Source organism: Mastigoproctus giganteus, chromosome 4, assembly GCF_048544385.1.
Source record: "Mastigoproctus giganteus isolate SK-2022 chromosome 4, ASM4854438v1, whole genome shotgun sequence".
In the NCBI taxonomy this organism is placed as follows: domain Eukaryota; kingdom Metazoa; phylum Arthropoda; class Arachnida; order Uropygi; family Thelyphonidae; genus Mastigoproctus; species Mastigoproctus giganteus.
The window spans coordinates 208109959-208132587 of record NC_143578.1 but is presented as its reverse complement, the minus strand read 5'-3'; the positions used below and the strand labels follow the sequence as shown (position 1 = coordinate 208132587).

The following is a 22629-nucleotide window of genomic DNA, read 5'->3' as shown; positions in this document are numbered from 1 at the left end:
ACTGAGATAAAGAAAAATAGATTTTGTATAGTTAAATATAAAACAAAGTATCTAATTTCTGTAGCAGATGCATCAACCAATATGCTAGTTTGTGTCAACAGCTTATTGTTTATGTGATGTGAAATTAAAACTAGTATGTTGAAGCAGAAGGAAAAAATATTATAGTTTCAAGGTACCTGAGAAGTTCTTTGCATGTATACTTCCAAGTAAATAATAATTAAGCACTTCCAAAACTGCTCAGATTAAAGTTTGGCTATATTTAGGAAAATACTGAGACTTACAGCCATTAGCATTCAACCCAACAATTAATGCACAACTAGATACTTAGAAGTTATAGTATGTTTTAAAGTACTGTTTTATTGGACTAAATTAAAAAAATAGCAAGGGCTTAATTTTTCAGTACTCACCTTGATCGATCTGCAATTGCTGTGGTTTGAATGGCAAGAGATGACTAGCTTTAAGGTGATTGGTTCTTAAATTAAGGGGTGGGTAAATAGTAATTATAATGGAAATGGGATTAAAATATGCTCAAGGAAGTAGAAGTGCACTAACTCCGTCCTTGGTTGTCATTAAATTGGGTTAAATAGTGGATAAGCCAAATCCACTAAATAGTGGATTTGGCTTATCCAAATAAAGGAGTAACTGGAGGTGGGTGAAAGAGGAGAATTCTCATCTATGGGTTGAAGCAATATAAAGTGGACAAGTGGAGTGAGCAATTGCCAGCAGGTGGAGAAAATGAAAAGACAGAAGAGTTAGGAGCTCTCTCAGTTGCGAAGGTAATCTTGCACTAAAAGTGCTAGCATTTTCCACTGGGTCAGATCTACTAGGGGAAACAGACTCCATTAATTCTGCCAATAAAGGATTAGCAGGTGAGCCCAAAGGAAGTGGTAGTGGGACAGAGTGATGGTTCTGCCTCACCCAGCACGAAGATAGCTTTACATTAAGATAGCATTAGTAGTCCACTTCAGGAATTCTCGCTGAGTAGGAGATATCAAGACAATCACAGGTGGCGGAATTGTTGGGTTGGAGTGAAGGTCCTGTCTGATCCAGTAAAAAGATCCCATGCTGCACATGTCAACAGTGTCAGGAGTTTCAACTATGCTACTAGGTTGAATGGGCGACTCCCATATTGGAAGATTAAAGCATTTGGCTTACCTGTGGGTTATTTCTTAGGGTGGTTTGTCAGCGAAGGAAGAATACGTGAGCAAAGTCAAACAAAGGTTGGTAATAATCTTTGTTCGATATGAATAGGTGTTCTGTTCATTGAAAGGTTGAGCATTTTGTAAATTAATTTCTCAGATCATCATAATTTGGACAATAATAGTGAAGGTGTTCTCAGTGTTCTGGAACACCACAAAGAACATATGGGGTCATTCAAGAGGCTGAGATTGGTGAGCTTGATCTTGAACGATCCATGGCTGGTGATGAATGTTACAAACAAGCTGGATGTGGTCTAGGGTGGACGTTGTGAGTATGTGAGTTTGACAGAAGGAAGAAATCTGTGGATGAGAGAGCTTTTAGCGAACAGATTAAAAATTATTCAATTCACGGAACCATCCTTCTGGCCTGTTCCTGTGCATGCTATTCTGTCAGCACTCCTGCCCTTCAGGTACTGGTGGATACCCTTGACCTGAAGGTCAAGAATGGACTACCCTAGGGACACTTTGGACACTACAGGTAACCCTCGTATAACATGGTAGTTTGGTTCCTACAAAATCTCGTGTAATGCGAAACCATGTTATACGGGACTAAGAACCAGTACAAAAAGGAGGGTTAGGTTCCAAAAGGTAACAAAAATACACCACTTTTTTTAAACCATCGGAAACTTAATTTTTATAGTAGTAATAACGTAATATTTTAACTATTATTTTTATAATAGTAGTAACTTAAATAGTAATAACTGAACAAATGTCTTACCTGACAAACTGTGATACTTATATGTCAGATAATGTACGTTCATTTAAGTTTCTTCACTTCATCGCTGCTAAGCACAACTCTTCTGCAGCCTCTAGATTTCGTGTAACTTCTGCTCACTTTAAAAGTCCAACTGCATGCTTCGAAGTCACAATTTTTTATGGTCTCAAACAAGCACAAGTTCAATAGCACAGAACCTGACTTACTGATCTCCCACAAATTACAGTTTGCCCCTGCTATAAAGATACAAAGTACAAATTTAACTTTATTACCTTACCAATTAACAAAGTTAAACGATACATGAAAATCAGAAGAATATTTTCCAGTTAGCAAAATAGAAATAAATTTATGCTTACACACTGTAATATGTACATACTAATTGATATTTCTGCTCACTGCCTTTTTTTTGTTGTAAAATTTAAAACAGTAAATATGATAAGCAATTAATAACAAAGAACACAGCACGCATGAGTGAGATACGGAGTAATGAATTTCTGTAAATTTATTTGTTTTTCATGATTGACTATTTCGTGGAACGGGAAACACATTTCACCATAATAATGTGAAAACTCACAGAATTCTAGCTATCGGTACTATAGAAAATACAAGATCAAGTTTACTACCATTTATAATTGATTACACCAACAGAAAAGACCAATAACCTGGAAACTGCAGATTGTTTTTATTGTTTTATAGTAGTGACCTCCAGAAATGTGCTTTAGAAAAATATCACAAAGACAATAACGACTAGCCAGTCAATAGCGGGGATTCACAAAAAGGAATGGAAACGTTGAAAATTAAATCTAACATAATAGCAGGGCTTTTCTAGCACAAAAACTCAAAAATACCGTGTTATGAGAGATTTCCTGCAATTCTCAAATCGTGTTATATAAGTACTGTTGTGTGAAGATTGCCTCAATTTATCAATCGTGTTAGAGCGAAACCGTGTTGTAGAAGTACTACATTATACGGGGTTGTCTGTACTATTAAGTAGTGTCACAAGCCAACTGCTAGGTAGTAGGCAGCAGCCCAAGAATCCTTCTGCTTCTCGATCTGTGTCAGCCAGAATTATATTCATAATGAAAGGTGGAATTTGTCTCTTGAGGCAATGGGTAGTCCATTCTTGATGACTTTCAGGTCAAGGGGAAAGGGTATCCACCAGTACCTGATGAAGGGCAGGAGTGCTAATAGTACAGCAAGCTTAGGAACAGGCCAGAAGGATGCTTCCCTAAATTTAACCAATTTTTAATTTGTTCCTAACGAGTAGTGTCATGCAGAACTGGACTCCTGAGCTGTAACAGAATAAAAAAAAAGGCATGAAGATGGCTTTATAAATGATCACCAGGGTTCATTTTTTGAGCCCCCAGTCTGCACTGCTGATGTGTGATACTATACAGGCATAATTCTAAATCTTCTTAGAAGGTTAGCAGAGGTATGGGTAGAATGTCAGTTTACTGTCTAGTTAGTACAGGGGTGGAGAACCTTTTTACATTGGAAGGCCATATTTTATTTAACCAAGATACTATTAGGCCACATGCTGGGAATTAAATATATGCAAAAAAATTTATATTTTTGTAGTCATATTTACAATTTTAATTACAGCTTATTATTTTATGAGGAATTTAAACAAAAAAATTAGCAAAGATGATAACAAAACTAAAAATGGACAGACTTATGACTTTTGCGACTGCTTAAAGGCGCCTCCGTAGCCAGGTGGGAAGGAGCAACAGATTCTGCTGATGAAGACTACAGTGAAAGGAAACAAAGTATCTGGATCTGGCAATTCTTTCTGTAGTAATGCAATAAATCTTTCATGTTTTCCTCTCATTCCATGAGAGAAAAACCTCCCTGAAACGGTGCCATCTGGGTGGTGGTATCTGCTGAGAATAAGTAAAACCTTCTCCTTTGGTCAAGTGTTACTTATTCGAAGTAGTGCTATATCGTGGGAACTCGTGAAGGTATTCACAATATAACATATAACTTAAATGATGCTGTCTTTGCATGTTTGTGCTAAATCAGAGTTTAGCTGCATACTAATATGATGCATTTGCACTAACTTGTACATTTGTCTAAATCTCTCACGGCCTGAGGCTAAAGTTCTTAACGCATTTCAGAATGTGGAGAGCATAAAGGCTCTGATTGTCTGACTGACGGTTGATTGTAAGATTGATGGCACACGAGATGAGCATTTGTCACCAAGCTCTCTGACATTTTGACAGAGCATTTTGGGCATGCACAAAATTTTGTGAGAATGGTGCTAAAAAAAAAGTGCACTAAAGAACAGAACCAAAATTGGAGGAACATCTGCCTTCACTGTCTTGATTGTGTTGAAAGCGAGCCAGAGTTCTTTTTGCAAGTGATAAGTCACGAAACATCGATTTTTGGGTACGATCAAGGAACAAAGGCAGAGTGAAAAATAGAACAGCACAAATTTTTTCCGCCTGAAAAAAGCCTGTAGCAAAAAATAAAATTTATATTCACTTTTTTTTGGTCAGTGGGGTGGTGCACAGTTTAACTCAGAGAAGTCCCTAAGGAAATTTCTTGCATGTCATTTAATTTTTGATGTTATTATTAGTCATACAGTTTACTGTTTACAAGCTATATTAAATTAAGTGCTATGTTGTTTATTATGTACAATTCTACATACCTTTGAGAGAGTATCCATCACATTTCCATCTTTTTAGCATTATCATCTTCAGTAAACTTCATACCAAAGTGCAAACTGATCTTGCTAAATGTCCTATAAAAAAGCTAGGTAATATATGCAGTGCATTACATTTCAGGCATATTTGATCTTTTTCTTAAATTGATTGAATTTTTTCTTTCTTTTTTTCTAATTAATGGAAATGGGGAAAATAAGGTCAAATAACAGTAGTAGTAGTAGTGGCATGTGATGCAAGAAAGCAAATGTTATGAGCTTATGCAACATCACCCCAAAAAAAAAAAAAAAAAATCACACCATTCCCTCCAAATGCCTGTCCAATTCCTCCTTAAATTTATTCAAGCTATCAACTTCAACAACGACAGATGGAAATTTGTTCCAGCAATTAAACACCCGCTGGCGAAAGGCAAATTTCCGCACATCTATTCTACATCTGTCTTTTCTTAATTTGAATTTATGCCCCCTTAGGTTTGTAATCTGAACAAGTGGAAGGATCCCATCAGAATTCAGCGTGCTCAATCCATTCAAGGCCTTATACCTCAATCAGATCACCGCACAGGTGCCTAGTCTCCAGCCACTGCAATTTGCAGAACTTAAGCCTCTCTTGGTAAGAGGATCCCTTCATTCCCCTCACCAATCTTGTTACCCTTCTCTATACCCGCTCAAGTAAATCTACATCCTTCCTAAAATGAGGTCTCCAGACCTGTACACAGTACTCAAGGCGTGGCCTGACCATTGCCTTATACAGAGGGAAAATCACCTCCTTTTCCCTGCTAGCAAAATTTCTATATATCATTGACAAAACCCCATGACCTGCCCTGGCAGCCTGTCTGCATTGCTCAGAGAACTTCATATCTGACTGCACAATTACTCCCAGGTCTTTCATTTTCTACCACCTTAAGTGTAGTACCACACAGTTGGTACGTTTCTCTGGGGTTATTTCTACCCATATGCAGTACTTTGCATTTGTCAAGGTTAAACTTCAGTTGCCACTTCTTAGCCCATCTGCCCAAATTATCTAGATCCTGTTGCAGTAGCAGACTGCCATTACTGTCATTAACAACCCTGCCAGCCTTTGTATCATCTGCAAACTTCGACATTAAGCCTGATATACCTTCAACAATATCATTGATAAATATACAAAACAACAGTGGACCTAACACCGAACCCTGTGGGACTCCACTAATAACATTAGTCCAAGAAGAGCAGCACCCATTGATTACCACCCTCTGTCTTCTCCCACTTAACCATCCTTTTATCCATTGTAGCAACTTACCCTTAATACCATTCTGCTCCAATTTGTACAATAGTCTTCCATGCGCAAGAGTGTCAAAAGCTTTCCTGAAATCCAAATATATGATATCAAAATTGTTTTTTGCATCCAGTTCCTTTGTAACCACATCATAATATCCTATCAAATTTGTCAGACAAGACTTTCCCTTAACAAACCCATGCTGTGTCTGAATTATTGCTGCAGTCTTGTCTAGATGATCCTGCAATGCATCTTTAACCAGCGACACCATTATTTTACCCGGAACAGAAGTTAAACTAACTGGTCTGTAATTGCTCTCGTCACCCTTCGATCCCCCTTTGTGAATTGGGGATACATTTGCACATCTCCAGTCTGTGGGAACCTCCCCTGAGTCCAAGGATGCTCTCATAATTATGGCTAAGGGTTTGCTTAGTTGCCTTGCCGCCTCCTTTAATATAACTGGATAGATCCCATCCACCCCAGGTGCTTTTCTTGCGTTTAACTTCAACAATTTCTCTTCCACTTTGCTCTCAGTTATTACAAGATCATTAAGCACCCTGCTACAATTTGATAACCTTCTGCCATTTTCAAACCTTAATAATTCCTCACGTGTGAATGTAGATGCAAAATACTCATTCAGTTTGTTTGCTATCTGAGCAGGATCATCAACAGTCAAACCATCGATGTCAAGTGCACCAATCTGATTCAACCCCTTCCTTTTAGAGTTTATGTAAGTAAAGAAATCCTTGCTGTTTTTCTTAGCATCTTTTGCCATGGATTTCTCGTAATATGCCTTCGCCTGCCGAACCTCCTTTGTGACCTGATTACAGATCAACTTATATCTGCCATAGGCTTCTGAGTCGCTTGATAATTTATATGCATCCAATGCATTTTTCTTCTCTGTTATGAGTCTCATTAGTTCATTTGACAACCATTTAGGCCTAAACCTTGAACAATATTTCTTAATAGGTATGAAACTTTTAGTAGCTTCCACGATTAATTCCTTGAATGCTTCCCACTTAGAATTTACTGTTGGTAACATCGTCAGTTGATCCCACTGTACAGAATTTAAAAACTGTCGGAGACCACTGTACTCGCCTTTATGGAAGCAAAAACCCTTTCCTTTACCCCTAATGGTAATTAAATCTTTAAGCAAATCCCACGTCAGTACACTGTGATCAATGCAACCTAGTGGTTCTTTTATCTGCAAATTCCTAATACATGAATGATCACTGCTGATAACCAGATCAAGAGTATTACTTTCTCTGGTTGCCTCTCGAACATGCTGCTGCAGAAAACAATCATCCAATAAATCCACAAAAGTCTGACTAGTGTGTGAGTGCCCAACCCACAAGTTCCAGTCAATATCTGGGAAGTTAAAATCCCCCATTATAAGACATTCAGATTTACTAGCCCACTCTATTTCTCTGTTCAATTGTTCGTTGTACTCATTTGAGTCATTAGGCCTATAACACACTCCTACTCTAATTTTTGCTTTCACAGTGCTTATGTCACACCAAACTGACTCAGCAGTGCACTGTTCATCTATATCAACTGGATGCACTTCTTTTGATTTTATATTTTTCTTTATTAACAGCATAACACCTCCTCCCTTCCTATCCTGTCTATCCTTTCTGTACACATTGTACTCCCCATATTCCAGTTCGGCATTCCTTATATCTGGGTGACACCACGCCTTTGATGTCTTGACCAACACTTCAAATTCATCAAATTTATTTACTATACTTCTAGCATTGGTATACATGCAAGTATACATGCACCTATTCCTTTTCCCAGCCACTCTAACACATCCGATATACCCACCTGTTTCACGATGACTGACATCCGTCCCTGAAACCCCCAACACCCCTCGCTCCAGGTCGCTACTTATTCTAATAGAAGTTGTGCAAGAATCACCTTCACCTCTGCCTACAGCTACTGTTAATATTAGTCCTTGTATCCCCCCAAGCTATCAGTTTTCTGACCCACCTAACACTGCCTCGATAGCATCAGCAAATATTCTTGCACCCTTTCTATTTAAGTGTATCCCGTCCCTGTAGACGCAATCTTTCCTGTTAACAAGTACAGTCCAGGCTGAAAAAAATTCTACCCCTTGAGCCTTGCACAATCTTTCCAGGGCCGAATTGATCGACAAGGCTCTCATCATATACTCCCTCCTATCGTGTCTGGGCAGAATTGCAGACACTTTCAAATTCAATCCTGCTTCACGGCTTTTTTTCAACAGTGACCTGTACTTGTTAAGTAATTCTGCTGGTCTCCTACTCTTAATATCATTAGTGCCAACGTGTACAACTATATCACCTTTTGTGCCCTTAAAAGATATCTGCTCTACAACGTCATCAACCTTTGCCCCTGGCAGACACACCCTGGTCCTGTTCCACCTATCCTTTTTACACAATATATTTCCCGTTTCCCTGACAATAGAGTCACCAACAACTACTAGTTCCTTTGGGACCAGCGCAATCTGCCTTGGGGGTTGCCGCTGTGTTGCGTGATGACCAAGTGCAATAGAGGCATATGATGCAAGAAAGCAAGCTTATGCAGCATCAGCCAAAAAAAAAAAAAACACTTCAACCTCACCCCTCCATTCGTTTGAAATACCTGTCCAGCCAAGCCTTAAATTTATTTAGGCTATCAACATCCACAACAAGGGATGGAAGTCTGTTCCACCAACCAACTACCTGCTGGCTGAAGACAAATTTCCGTACATCTATCCTACATCCGTCTTTCCCGGATGAAGGAAGAATCCCATTGGCATTGAGCACGCTCAAACCATTCAAGGCTTTATACACCTCTATCAGATCACCTCGCAGATGCCTAGTCTCCAGACACTGTAATTTGCAAAACTTAACCCTTTCTTCGTAAGAGCAACCCTTTGTTCCATTCACTAATCTTGTAGCCCTTCTCTGTACTCGTTCCAGCAGCTCTACATCCTTCTTGAAATGAGGCCTCCAGACCTGTATACAGTACTCAAGGTGTGGCGTAACCATTGCCTTATACAAGGGAAAAATCACCTCCTTATCCCTGCTAGAAAAATTTCTGTATATCATTGACAAGACACCACAAGCTACTCTTGCCGCCGGTCTGCACTGCTCAGAGAACTGCATATCTGCCTGCACAATTACCCCCAGGTCCTTTTTATTTTCTACCACTGTCAGTGTAGTACCACAGAGTTGCTACGTTGCTCTGGGATTACCGTTTCCCATATGTAGTACTTGACATTTGTCAATGTAAAACTTCATTTGCCACCTCTCAGCCCATCTGCTCAACCTTTCCAGATCCTGTTGCAGCAGCATATCGTCCGTAGTGTCCTTAACAACCCTGCCAACCTTTGTATTGTCTGCAAACTTGAACGTTAAGTTTTGTATACCATCATCAATATCATTTATAAATACAGAAAGCAATGTTGGACCCAATGCTGAATCCTGAGGGAATCCACTAATTACATTAGTCCACGATGAGCAGTGTCCATTGATTACCACTCTGTCTTCTCCCCCTCAACCACCCCTTTATCCATAGCAGCAATTTGCCTCCAATGCCACACTGCTCCAATTTGTTTTGAATTTGTTGTTGGTAACATCATCAGTTGGTTCCACCGTGTAGAATTTAAATACTGTCTCAGCCCATCGAAGTCGCATTTACGATAGCAAAAACCCTTCCCATTACCCTTGATGGTAGTTACATCTTTGAGTAAATCCCACTTCAGCACACTGTGATCACTGCCGACTAGTGGCTCCTTTATCTGCAGATTCTCAATGCATGAAGAATCACTACTGATAATAAGGTCAAGAGTATTACTCCCTCTAGTTGCCTCCCAAATTTTCTGCTGATGTAGAAAACAATTATCGAATAAATCCTTGCTAATGTGAGAGTGACCAATCCACAAATTCCAGTCAATATCTGGGAAATTAAAATCCCCCATTATAAGACTGATTTACTGGCCCACTCTTTCCCTGTACAGTTTCTTATTATAGTCATCAGAGTCATTAGGCCTATAGCACACTCTTACTCAATTTTGATCTCCCAATGCTTATGTCACACCAAACAGACCCGACACTGCACTGTTCAGCGATGTCGACTTCCTTGGATTTTGTGTTTCTTAACTAATAACATAACCCCTCTTCCCTTCCTATCCTGTCTATCCTTTCTGTAGACATTGTACTCGCCAAATTCCAGTTCTGCAATCCTTATTGACGTGTGACACCACGTCTCTGATATCCCAACAATATATGCCTTTGATGTTTTGAGCAGTACCCCAAATTCATCAAATTTATTTACCAAACTCCTAGCATTGGTGTACATGCAAGTATACATGCACCTGTTCCTATTCTTAGCTACCCTAACACAACCCATGTGGTTACTAGTACTGCAATGACTCCCAGCAGGCTCTGAAATACCGCGCATCTTGTTTTCCAGGCTGCTGGTCATTCCAATAGAAGCAGTGCAAGGATCACCTTCACCTCTGCCAGTGGCTACTGTTAATCTATTAGTCCTTGTATCCCCCCAAGCTAGCAGTTTTCTGACCTACCTAACACTGCCTCGATATCATCAGCAAATATTCTTGCACCCTTTCTATTTAAGTGTATCCCATCCCCTGTAGAAGCAGTCTCTCCTGTTAGAAAGTACAAACCAGGCTGAAAAAAATTCTACCACTTGAGCCTTGCACAGTCTTTCCAGGGCAAAATTGATCAACAAGGCTCTCATCATATACGCCCTCCTATTGTGTCTGGGCAGAATTGCAGATACTTTCAAATTCAACCCTAATTCACGGCTTTTTTTCAATAGTGACCTGTACTTGTTAATTAATTCTGCCAGTCTCCTACTCTTAATATCATTAGTGCCAACGTGTACAACTATATCACCTTTTGTGCCCTTAAAAGATGATATCTGCTCTACAATATCATCAACCTTTGCCCCTGGCAGACATACCCTGGTCCTGTTCCACCTATACTTTTTACAAAGCATGCTCCCCGTTTCCCTGACAATCGAGTCACCAATCACCTGACAATCGAGTCACTAGTTCCTGTGGGACCAGCGTATTCTGCCTTGGGGGTTGCTGCTGTTTTGCCTGATGACCAAAGTGCAAGCTCTGGCATTGTGGGCAGCTGAGAGCTTGATGGGCCCCTCAATTTAGATCCTTAGAGGGCATCCACCCTGTCCTTCAACCTCTCATATAGGCCCATAACAACGTTGAGTTGTCGCCTGATTTCCTTACACTCCTTACATCGTACACACACACACACACACACACACACACACACACACACACACACACACACACACACACACACACACACACACACATCCCCCATGGCAATATCATGTCCCATACCCGATTGCTCCACAAACATCAAGCAAGCAGTGCATTTTAAGACTGATTCAGAGGGCAATGCCCCCCCTCAGTTGTTCCCTGAGCCACAGCACTCCCATTATCTTGAGCCTTTTTCTTTGCTGCTCTGGTCTGACATTGCACCAGACTGGTTGACTGCTATTTGAAGATGAATATTATTATTTGTATGGCGTGTCTGTTAAAAAGAAAGGTGGTGTGTGTGTGTGTTTTTATTTTTTTTTTGTTGACCCTGTCACAATGGGAAACCAGGTGGAATTTTTCTTTCAGTACTAAAAAGTTTAACTTCATTTGTATCCATTAAGCTCAGCCATTCCCTGGGCCTAAGCCGAACCATGGTGAATGGAATTTGAAATCACTTTATAATAAAAAATTAAATATGTATACTCGTTTCAACAAGTATCTTTTTGCAGCATTAAAGTTCCTTTTCTTTTCTGATGGTGTTTTTTTTTTTTTTTTTAAGTTTAATTTAGTGTTCTACTTATTTTTTTATTTATTTATTTTTTTTGACAAAACAAAACCTTCCCATTTATAAAAGTCAGCTGTATTTTTCCATTTATTGAGTGAGAAAAAGCAAAATTATCTGTGGAAACTTTATTGACAAGTAAGCAAATATCTCGTTTCTTAATAGGCTTTATCTTCTACTTATTAACAGATTAGAAAGAATACTTGATTTGAATCAACTGAAAGAGCAAGCTGGCTTTAGGACAGGATTCTCAACTAAGGCTCACCTTCATGTAATGTCACAGCTAATGGAGAAAGCAACTGAATATAAAACACCATTATGCCTGGCATTTGTGGATTATGAAAAGGCATTTGACTCCATACAGTATAAGGCAATGTTTCGAGCATTGGAAAGACAAGGCATATATACTCCATATATTATGATTTTGAAGAAAATATATGAGAATGTTACCTCCTTTATTAGACTGGACAAAGACAGTAGTAAATTTAAAATTGAAAAAGGAGTTCAACAAGGGGAGACAATATCTCCGAAGTTGTTTACGGCTGCCCTTGAAGAAGATTAGACATTGCAGAAAGGAGTCAATGAGAATGGAGAGTACCTAAACCATTTACGATTTGGTTTAGGCACTCCATTTGGGATCGTGGTCATAAGCCACTATCCCAAAGAATTAGATGAAAATCTTAATCAGTTAAAATGATGATTGAAGGAGCAGTAATTGAAAAAGGTGGAGTCATATCTGGGACAAGTTATTAGCTGTAATAATGATAAATGGTTGGAATTCAAGTGAAGAATAAATTTTGGATGGATAGCATTCAGGAAATATAGTCATATACTGAGGAGCAATATCCCAATTTGTCTGAAATGTAAAATAATGAACCAATGTATACTCCCCACCATGACTTATGGAAGTGAAACTTGGGCACTCACCAAAAGAATGAAAGAGAAGCTGAGAACGACACAGCGAAGAATGGAACAAATTATATTGGGAATCAGACTGTTAGATAAGAAGAGAAACACATGGATTAGGCAGCAAACTCAAGTAAAGGACAGTCTTATCAAAACCAAAGAACTAAAATGGTCTTTGGCAGGACACATCACTTGAAGACATGACGGATGGACTAAGAGAATAACAGAATGCTACCCAAGAGAAGAGAAGCCAGAAGAAAACCTGGAAGACAACACAACAACGGAGATGGACAGATGAAATTCATGAGTTTGTGGGTAGTAAATGGATGGCCATTGCACAAAACCGAAGGAACTGTAAAGTTTCTGGAGAGACCATCCTGCAGTGGATTGAAAATGGCTGATGATGATGATGATCTTCTGCTTTTTCAAAAGAAAATTCTTTTTCCTGGCAGTATGAGCTATCCATTCTAGTGATAATGATGCTTGTTAACAAAAATGTAATTTTTTCCCCCCTTTAAAAAGAGAAAACACAAAACTTATTAAGCCACATTAATGTTAAGAAAGGCCACAACTCTTTCTTCTGAACTGCCCGCTAACATTCACTGAACAAAGAATTGCCAATACTGGTTTCCATTTCCAAACATACTAGTTTTTGTTTTCAATCTTAAGTTATTTCCATTCCTACTCCATTTCTCCAACACACAGCACCAAACAGTAGTAGGTAGCAGTAAATGCTGAGTTCACTCGTTTTCGTGCTTACTGACTGTTATGCTGCTTAAATTATCAAATGTGCGCTATCACATTTATTATATTAAAAACATCTGAGATTCAGTTCAAAGATAAAAATAGTAATGATAAAGAACTTCCTCTCATTGCTCAGAAGTTTCTGTCTTCAGAAAGACAATTCTCCCTCAACAAATTTATGACAATAATGTAATGAAAACTGATCTTAAGGTGTACAGTTATATGAATTGTCTAGTAATTCATAAGTAAACTTTAAGTCTAATTTTGTTGTAGGAGTGTCTTAAGGTATTGCACTTAATAGTAGTACCTCACCTTGATTGCAAAGCAGCAGATTTTGATAATGTGTATATTTCATCTAAAAGCAGTCCTACTATTTTCATTTGATTGATGTTACATTACTTTCATTGGTTTCTTCTGCTCGGTATTGTACATTGTTAAATGAGGTGAAAACAAGAAATGAATGTAAGAGATCCTTTGTATAGTTTACATGAAATGAAAATTGGAAATGTATTAATTTTATATCATGATATTAACTTGTATAAGTGTGCATATCTGTACTGTCGCTTGTAAAATATATACTGCTTGTTTTTAATTTATAGCAGAGGGAAGCTGGGGCAGGGGAACCCTTCAGCAACATCAGCAGCCTCAGCAGTTGCAACAGTCAGCACTAGCCGGAAGCCAGCAACTGAACAGTGGCAGTGGCGTGAACGGCCAACAGGCTACTCCAGAATCCCAGTCACTACCACCATCTCAGCATCTACGAGAGCAGAGGCCATATCCCACCATATCTCGAGGAGGACCTTTACCTCCCAACAGCACACCTGCTGTTACTACCACTGGATCTACAACAACAGCTTCAGTGATAGGTTCCTCTCAACCTCCTGGACCTGGAGTTTCTGGTCAGCTTGGACCAAGTTCAGGATTTCACCCTCCACCCCCACCACCACAGTTCAGGGCAATGATGCCTGCTTACGTAAGTCCTGTTTCTTAAGAAATATCTAACTTGATAATTGTTCCTTCATTTTTATGTAAAGTGTATATAAAATCATAATTTTGTAAATTAACCCTTTGAGGAATGAGTTTTCCACTATCAGTGATCTGTGTGCAGCAGATTTCCTTGCGCCTCCGTAGCCAGGTGGGAAGGAGCAGCAGTGCGTAGCACACGCTTCTTGATTTAGACCGGGGTTCGAGCCCGTCACCACCAAATACGGAGGATGCGGAAAGGTCAGGGAATGACCACCGCATATCCCTGGAGCAATATGGCCTTACTTGCTAATGCTCCTAAAAACCAAAATAACAAACAATAACATAACAAGCTGATTTCTTTATACAGTCCATTCCAGTTATTTGGGCACATTAGAACTAGTGCATTTTGGCCCGATTAAGCAGCTGCCCCAATTATCCGAAGTTTCATGCAAATAGTTAAAAATACAATGAACCCCCCCCCCCCACACACTTGGTTCACTGTACAATCAAATCACGTTACGACAAACTCAACATAGTAAAGTACCCTTCACTATACGATGTGCAGTAAGCGCCGGTCATTGTGATCATGTTTGTGAATTGAATTTTAATTCTATTAAACAGCGATTCTAATTAGGGAAAATATGAGGAATATTATCCACAGGCTATAAAATTCAAAGATATATTAAGCATAAATTTACTCTTTATTACCTTACCAAATGATATGTGAAAATCGGAAGAATATATGTGATAATCGGAATAATTAATACGTACTGTAATATGTACATACTAACTAGTTGACATTTCTGTTCACTGACATTTGTGGGTGGGGGTTAAAATTTAAAACAGTAAAAAGATAAGCAATCAATAACAAAGAACATGGCACACACAAATTGCAAGTAACACAATACGCGCAAGTAAGAACGGAGTAACGAGTTACAAAGCTTTAAAAATAGGAATGAAGAGAAGATCTGAAAATTAATTTTTTTATATGATTGAAGATTTCATGGAACTGTAAACACATTTCGCCATAATAACCCACAGATTTCCAGCTGTCGGTATTATCGCAAATTCACTAAGATCAAGTTTACTGTCCGTTTATGATAGATTTCACTAACAGAAAAGCCCAATAAACAGGTGACTGCTAATTGTTTTATGGTTGGGACCTCCAGAATTTCGACCGAACCATGTGGTACTGTCGGAGACAATCATAAGGTAATCTCCAGTGCTGCAGTCTCCTGCCCCGATTAAATGGCATGCTGTCCCAATTAAGCGAAGTAAACCCTGGCTATTTTCTCGATTGGTTTCTGATTTTTAAGATTTGCCCCAAATAAATGGCTGCCCCGATTAACCGGTGGCCCAAATAACCGGAATCCACTGTATATAAAATTTTTGTAAAAATAAACTTCCTACTTAGGTTTTATTAAATAGTAATTTTCTTATTTTGAATTGATTGCCTAACATCCTCTACATCTCTTTGTGTAACTTGATTCATGTCATCACATCTGAAATTTCAGAGAATTTTGGCTTTTGTAAGTGCAAAGTGGATAATAGTTAAAATTTCTAAATTTTAGCTTTTAAAATCCATTTATAAAAATTTTTTCCCCATCCTGCTGTCCATCAAAATTGTTAGCTATTGATTATAAGTGAATGAAAGATAGCAGCACATACCTGAATTGAATGATTTAACCTAGTACACAAAAATGTACCCACATAGCATTGACTGCCAAAATGAACTCTTTATATATATTAAACATCTAGGAATAATAAATACACTCTGATATATCCATCCATAAATGATTAAAATGAACATAATGACACTGACAGACACGTATTGGCCATAGTTGCCCTTGTGTTGTGAAATTTTTATAACAACAACGAAAAACATGTAAAAATGTATGCACTCAAAGCATTAATTACCCAAGAACTGGGAAATATGGGTTTCTGCATAGATATATCAGAAACCTGACTGAATCTGAAATTTAATTTTAAGATGTTTAGCAATGCTTTGTGCTTAGCACAAATAATATAGGGTATCCTATAAATCTGTTTACAATGGAAAAGTCTGACAAAATACTGAAAATGAAAGAAGGGTAATTTGTTGCAAACCACTGGTTTTTAAGTCTGAAATATATTGGAATTTTTTACCCAGCATTGTGCTACCGTCTGGGCATACCAATAGTTAAAGGTACTGGTGACATTAACACTTTTGACATTCTTCAAAAGAGGCAAGTGTTTCCAGAGTAGGGAGAAGTGGTAATGCAGGAAAGACAAATAGTGAAAGGTGTCAGTTGGTATTTATTGAATACATCAATAATTACAGTGCTCAGAAACATTTCTCTGCAAAATAATTCTTATCTTTCGTGTAGTTCTACTTCTCCATATCCTGGAGAAGGATATGGAGAAGTAGAATACTTCTCCATATAAATACTTCTTTTCCTTCATCTCAGAGAAGCAACATAGCCAGCATCTTTTTACTATTCATGCACAAAGAAGCTAGTGCAATAATGGCTTGTTCCAGGTAAAAAAAAAAAAAAAATTGGAAACACTGGATTGGAAACCCCTGACTTGCAACTTTTCTTCCTTTCACATTTTTGACATTTTGTCAAATAACAGACTTGTGAAATTGAGACACACCATGTAATTAAATTCTCTGTGTGAGAGAGGTTAACAAACTTTGACACGTGGAAAGAATTAAGTGACAAATTACACTGTTGTGGAAGCATTAATGTAATGGTGTAGTCTAGTAAATGTAGTTGGTCTAAGGCAAATAAATTTGTAATAGATGTGTGAAAGAAATGGTTTAGAATGTGTATTCTGTAATTATGGATAATGGAAAATCATCATTGGACAACTTATAGGATCATCCATAACATACCAAAACAGCATTGTTTACATTTTAACAAGAGCAATGCTCTTAGTGATAAATTTGTCCATTGCTACCAATGTATGGATAAATGCCTAATTAAGTTTTTATCATTTTAGTTGTGTCCACTTGTTAAAATTTCATGATCTAGGGAATTTTTTTGTTTGTACACAGCCCACATAAGAGAAATGGCCATCAAAATGTTGCAAAATGTTCTTTTTGCAAAAAGCACAGAACACAATAATGCTATCTGTTTTTGTGCTCATGTTAACCAACCATCACACACCTCTACCTGCATTGGCATGAAAGCACCATTCCTGGACAATTGACAACTGGAAAAGATTCACCTGGTCTGATAGATCAAAGTTCTGGCTCCATTGTGCTGATCGAATGGCACTTATTTGACAGAGCAGTCAAATAAGTGCCATTATTTGACTGCACTATAACAAGACTGCATGGTTGGATGAAAACAGGCTGGTAGCAGTAGTATCATGGTTTGAGGAATGTTTTCATGGATATCAATGGGTACATTTGCCTCAACACCAGATCCTACTTCGGGATTGTTTTAGACCATGTTTTGCTCTAAATAGTGCCTATGTATCCAGGTGACACTGGACTCTTTCAACAAGGCATCCTTTGTCACAAGGTCCAAATTGTGCAGGAATGATTCAAAGACCATACTCATACATTTCATGTGCCCCCTTGAGTGCCAAATTCCCCATGTATCAACCCCACTGAACATTTGTGGGATATGGTGAAACAAAGCATTTGCCATTCCACACACATGGGCTCACTCCATTGCCAAACTCCAGGACATCCTTCACAGTCCAGGTGGCCTGGGACACCAGAGGATACCTTGTGCAGTCTCATCGACCAGTGCCACATCAGGTGTAAGTGAATATAATGGCGACAGGTGGCCAAGCATGCCATTAAGCAAAGGAAAACTATCCATAGCAGCCACTTTTATTCAAAAGAAGAGAAAAGTTATTTTCAAAGGATTTGTCTTGCCGTAGTAAGCAGCATTGTCCCTTTCAATAAGTTTAAACAAGTCTTCAAGCAAAATTTGAAAAAATATTGTATAAATCAAATATTCTTGATGAGTCTACCCTGAGAAAGAATTACCTTAAAGCTATTTTTGATAACATCATTTGCAAAATTTGTCAAGATGTTAGAGAAAACTACATTTGGATGTCTGTTGACGAAACAGCAGACATTTGTGGCCACTATATTGCAGCCACAAATGTTTTATATGTTGAAAAATTAGACGCAGAACCACTGTCTGAATTTACTTGCTTGCCAATGCCCTTGAAAAAGTGAGTTACCTCTACAATAGCAAGAATTTATAATGATTCTATGTAGTTATGACCAGAATTGACTCCTACATAGGGAAAGAGTTTGCATTTTTCTTAGTAATGCTGCTTAACATATGATTAAAACCGCTTGTGCGTTACAAGTTTTCTACCCAAATCTGATCCAGGTTACCTGCTTAGCCCATGGCTTGCATAGGTTGGCAGAGGCAATTTGGAAAAATTTTGTTGAAATTAAACTTATTTCTAGTATAAAAAAGATTTTGTCAAAAGTGCCTTTGAAAATAGAAACTTACTGAAATATACTTCCTACTCATCCTCTCTCACCTGATCCATTTCTCACAATGCTAAAAATTTTTATTCTATAAAATAATTTTTTGGTTCCTTGGATAGTATGCATTCAGCAGGTATTGGTGGTAAGGCATTACTTTCTGAGTCTTTAAATAGAAAATATTTATTGTTCCTCCAGATCCATTTAAGCCAGCTACCTAGTTTTATAACTGAATCTAAAAGTGGGGACTTCCTTTGAGCAGTGCAATTGGAGAGATGGAAAAAGTTGAATTGCAAATTTCAGCCCTGCCTGGAGACATAGGAGAAGAAATAAGAAGAAAATACAATAATATTTTAAAAAAGAGCTCAGAATTTTACACTTTAATAGAGGAATTCATTAATGGGAAAGGAAATGAACTTCCATTTCAAGTAGAGGCTTCAGATGCTCATGTTTTTAAATAGTCTGGTCACTTCCATAGAAGTAGAAAGGTCATTCTCTGTGTATAAAATTTTTTTGGACAATAAATGCCATATACTGTATTTGTCAGCTTATAAGATGCTGTGGTGTGGAAGATACCCTAATTTTGGAACGGTAAATTTAAGAAAAAAAACTTTTGAAAAAAATGTATCATAGTTGCAATGGAAATTGAAAATTCAATAAAAATAAAACCCAAAAACCAATAAAGAAAGGTATAGAATTATTACTCTTATTATTTTAGTATTATTCAACTTCAGATTCATTACTGACTTGATCATCATCATCCTCTTCACTAGTATCACCGTCACTCTCATACAATAAATGATCTTCAGTGCCATCCATCGCATTACTTATACCATATTTTGTAAAAGACTTGACCACAGTTTGTCTTAACATCGTGCCATGACTTCAGCACCCATTCACACACTTGTGCTATTGATGGATGTTTCCTCCTTCCCGTAGGCCTTGTATCACGGTTTTCCTCTATCATCCATTTATTCCATTGCTCCCACATGTTATTCTTGAATGACTTATTGATGCTGACATCTAATCGCTGTAACTGGGAAGTTAAGCCACGCATAATTATTGCCAATTCTGTGTTCATCATTTCGGCCAGTTGTTTGATGTTTTCAGTCCTACGTGCTCTAAATTGATCACATACTAGTAGTGTATTTTTATGCAGTAGTCCACCAGGATGCTTGGACCAAACTTTTACAAACCGATCCTTGATACATTCTTCATCCATCTATTCGGTTTTACAAGTACTTGAATTCCATTTTGCAGGTTATCTTTCGGTTAAGTTTTTCTTTTAAAATTTAACATTGGCAGAAGTTTGATTCCATCATCACAGCAAGTTAAAACTGCAGTGTAGTGTCTTTTCATGTCCAGCTTTTTGCCCTCTCAGATTTACTGCTTTATTAGATGACACATCAAAAGTCAAAGGAATTTCATCCATATTCCTAATTTGGCTAAGTTCATAGTTGCTTTATTTTCTAACGTTAAGGACAAATTTATGGAAATCTAATATTTTCTGTTTGTACTCAGCAGGCATTCTCTGGGCTATTCTAGTTCTTGTGCATAAACTTAACCTTTTTTCTTTTCATGAAGCAATAACACCAAGATTCAGTTCCTTTCAAGTCGTGTATCCCAATATCAGCTGTTCGCTTCTACTATTATCATTTTAGTACTCACTGCAGTACAATCAAATCGATCTCTAAGTTCTGTTATCCAACTACACAAGCTTTCTTTCAAATTTGGCCATTTAGGTAGAATTACACGAAGCTTGCACTTTGTTTTATTAGCTTCTTGTAATAAAACTTCCTGCTTCCTCCATTGACGAATCGTCTTTGGCATAGGTGGTGTTCCAAAATTTTATTCTGCTGCTCATTCCTTTGTTCTTTGGCATATTGTACTACTTTTAGCTTAATAGTATAATTTTACCTTCTTGATGCATCTGCCATTGATTAGGGGCTTAAATGTATAACTGAAATTCACTTGTTACTCCAACAACATGGTAATTACTGAAAAGTGTACTAATGTATAGTAGTTATCCAGATGTTAACTCTCAGTTTTGCGCATGTGTTGTATCGCCACTTTTGGCTTCTAAGATGCAGGGAGATTTTATAAGGTATTTATAAGGGGAAAAAAGTGCATCTTATAAGCCGACAAATATGGCATTTACAATGGACCACTTGGAGAAATTTATTTCCTATTGTAACAAAAATTACTCCAAATGTGAGTTTGAATAGGAAAACTTTTAAAAAAGATGTTAACTTTTCATAAACAGTTTTACTTTATAACATGTTGAATACAAATACAGTCGAACTTCCCTATAACGAATTCTATAAATCCAGCGAAAAAATTCGTTATAGAGAATCTTTTTTATTAGAAATTGTTATTTAATTAGAAAATGAAAATGAATCTACATTTATTTTGAATGTATTTTATTTCAAAAACACTTATTTAAATTACGCTTACACAATTTTCACCAGTAAGTATCACAAATTAAAAAAAGTCCGTAATTTTCGTTTGCACAGTACAATTAAAAAATGTCTGATTCTCAAAGAAAACCTCACATTTGTTCAGAGCATTAAAAACATTATCAGGAACATTTTCACAAAACTGTAGACCCATACGAACCGTTTTAAAAGCGTTAATCATTTCTTCACGAGTTGGCTTTTCTACGGGTTGTTCTGATGTGTCTTCAGCATCATCGTTAATTTCTTCGTGATCATGGTCGTGTCTAACACTGTTCAGCAGTATTTCATCTTCATTTGGATGTTCTGTTGTAGTCAGGTCTTGATCTACATAAACATAACTATCCAGTGTTATTTCATTTTCGATGTTTCCGGACGATTCTAATATTTTCCAAAAGTTTTTCAGCTGTGAAAGGGGCAGTTAATCTTGTTCATCCAGTTGATGTTCGACTTCTGCATTCAATGCAAATCCCGCTTTCGAAAAACAATTTTGAATAGTGTATTCAGTGACATTGTCCAAACTTTTGCCAGTTCAGAGATGCAATCTCTAAGGTTAATTGTAACTTCCAAGTTTCTATTTTCTGATAACGCATTGACAATCTTCATTATTATTCTCTTTCGATAATGAAATTTAAAATTTTTAATTATGCCTTGGTCCATTGGCTGGAGTTTTGACGTCACGTTTGGTGGTAAAAACAATAACTTCACACTTTTAAGTTTGGCAGAAATACTGGCAGGATGTGCTGGACAGTTGTCAGTTACCAACACGATTTTCCTTTTTTCTTTTGTTATACGCCTGTCTAGTTTTAATATCCAGTCTTCAAAGATATCACTGGTCATCCATGCTTTTTTATTAAAGGTGTAGTCAACTTCCAAAGATTTTGTGCCTCTAAAACATCTTGGGTTTTTTGATTTTCCGATTACTAAAAGTCTTAATTTTTCACTTCCTGTCATATTTGCTCCAACTAGCACAGTGATTCTTTCTTTGCTTTGTTTTCCGCCAAAACATTTATCATCTTTAAAAGCAAGAGTTCTATTCGGTAAACATTTAAAGAATAAACCCATTTCGTCAGCATTAAAAACATCCTTAGGTTCATATTCTTCCAAAATCTTCTTTAAGGTATTGTTCCTCCAACTGTTGCAATCTTCTTCACTTACATTAACACTTTCTCCACAAATAACCTTTTCCACAATTCTGTGGCGCTTCTTAAATTTATCTAGCCACCCAGTGCTCGCATTAAATTCTGTATGTCCCAGGGACTGTGCAAATTTCAGAGCTTGTTGCTTAATTATTGGACCCGATATTGGTATATTCTTTTCACGTATCATTTGCACCCATTTTAGAACAGCTTTATCAACATCTTCGTATATACACAACTTAATTCGCTTCTTGTCTGCTGCTCCTTCAATTGCATTTAAAATTGATTCTCGATTTTTTAAAATAGTAGATAAGCTGC

At 37.5% G+C, this 22629-nt stretch overlaps 1 protein-coding gene across 4 annotated transcripts in view; it reads left to right on the top strand.

Annotated features, from left to right (window-relative positions):
* The window catches only part of LOC150087353 (uncharacterized), a 521069-nt gene that overhangs the window by 107512 nt on the left and 390928 nt on the right, over positions 1-22629 (top strand). For all 4 annotated transcript variants that reach the window (XM_090371151.1, XM_090371150.1, XM_090371149.1 and 1 more), the window contains exon 6: positions 13912-14285. In XM_090371151.1, the coding sequence (XP_090227277.1) occupies positions 13912-14285 (374 nt within the window). The remainder of the gene's footprint in view (positions 1-13911; positions 14286-22629) is intronic.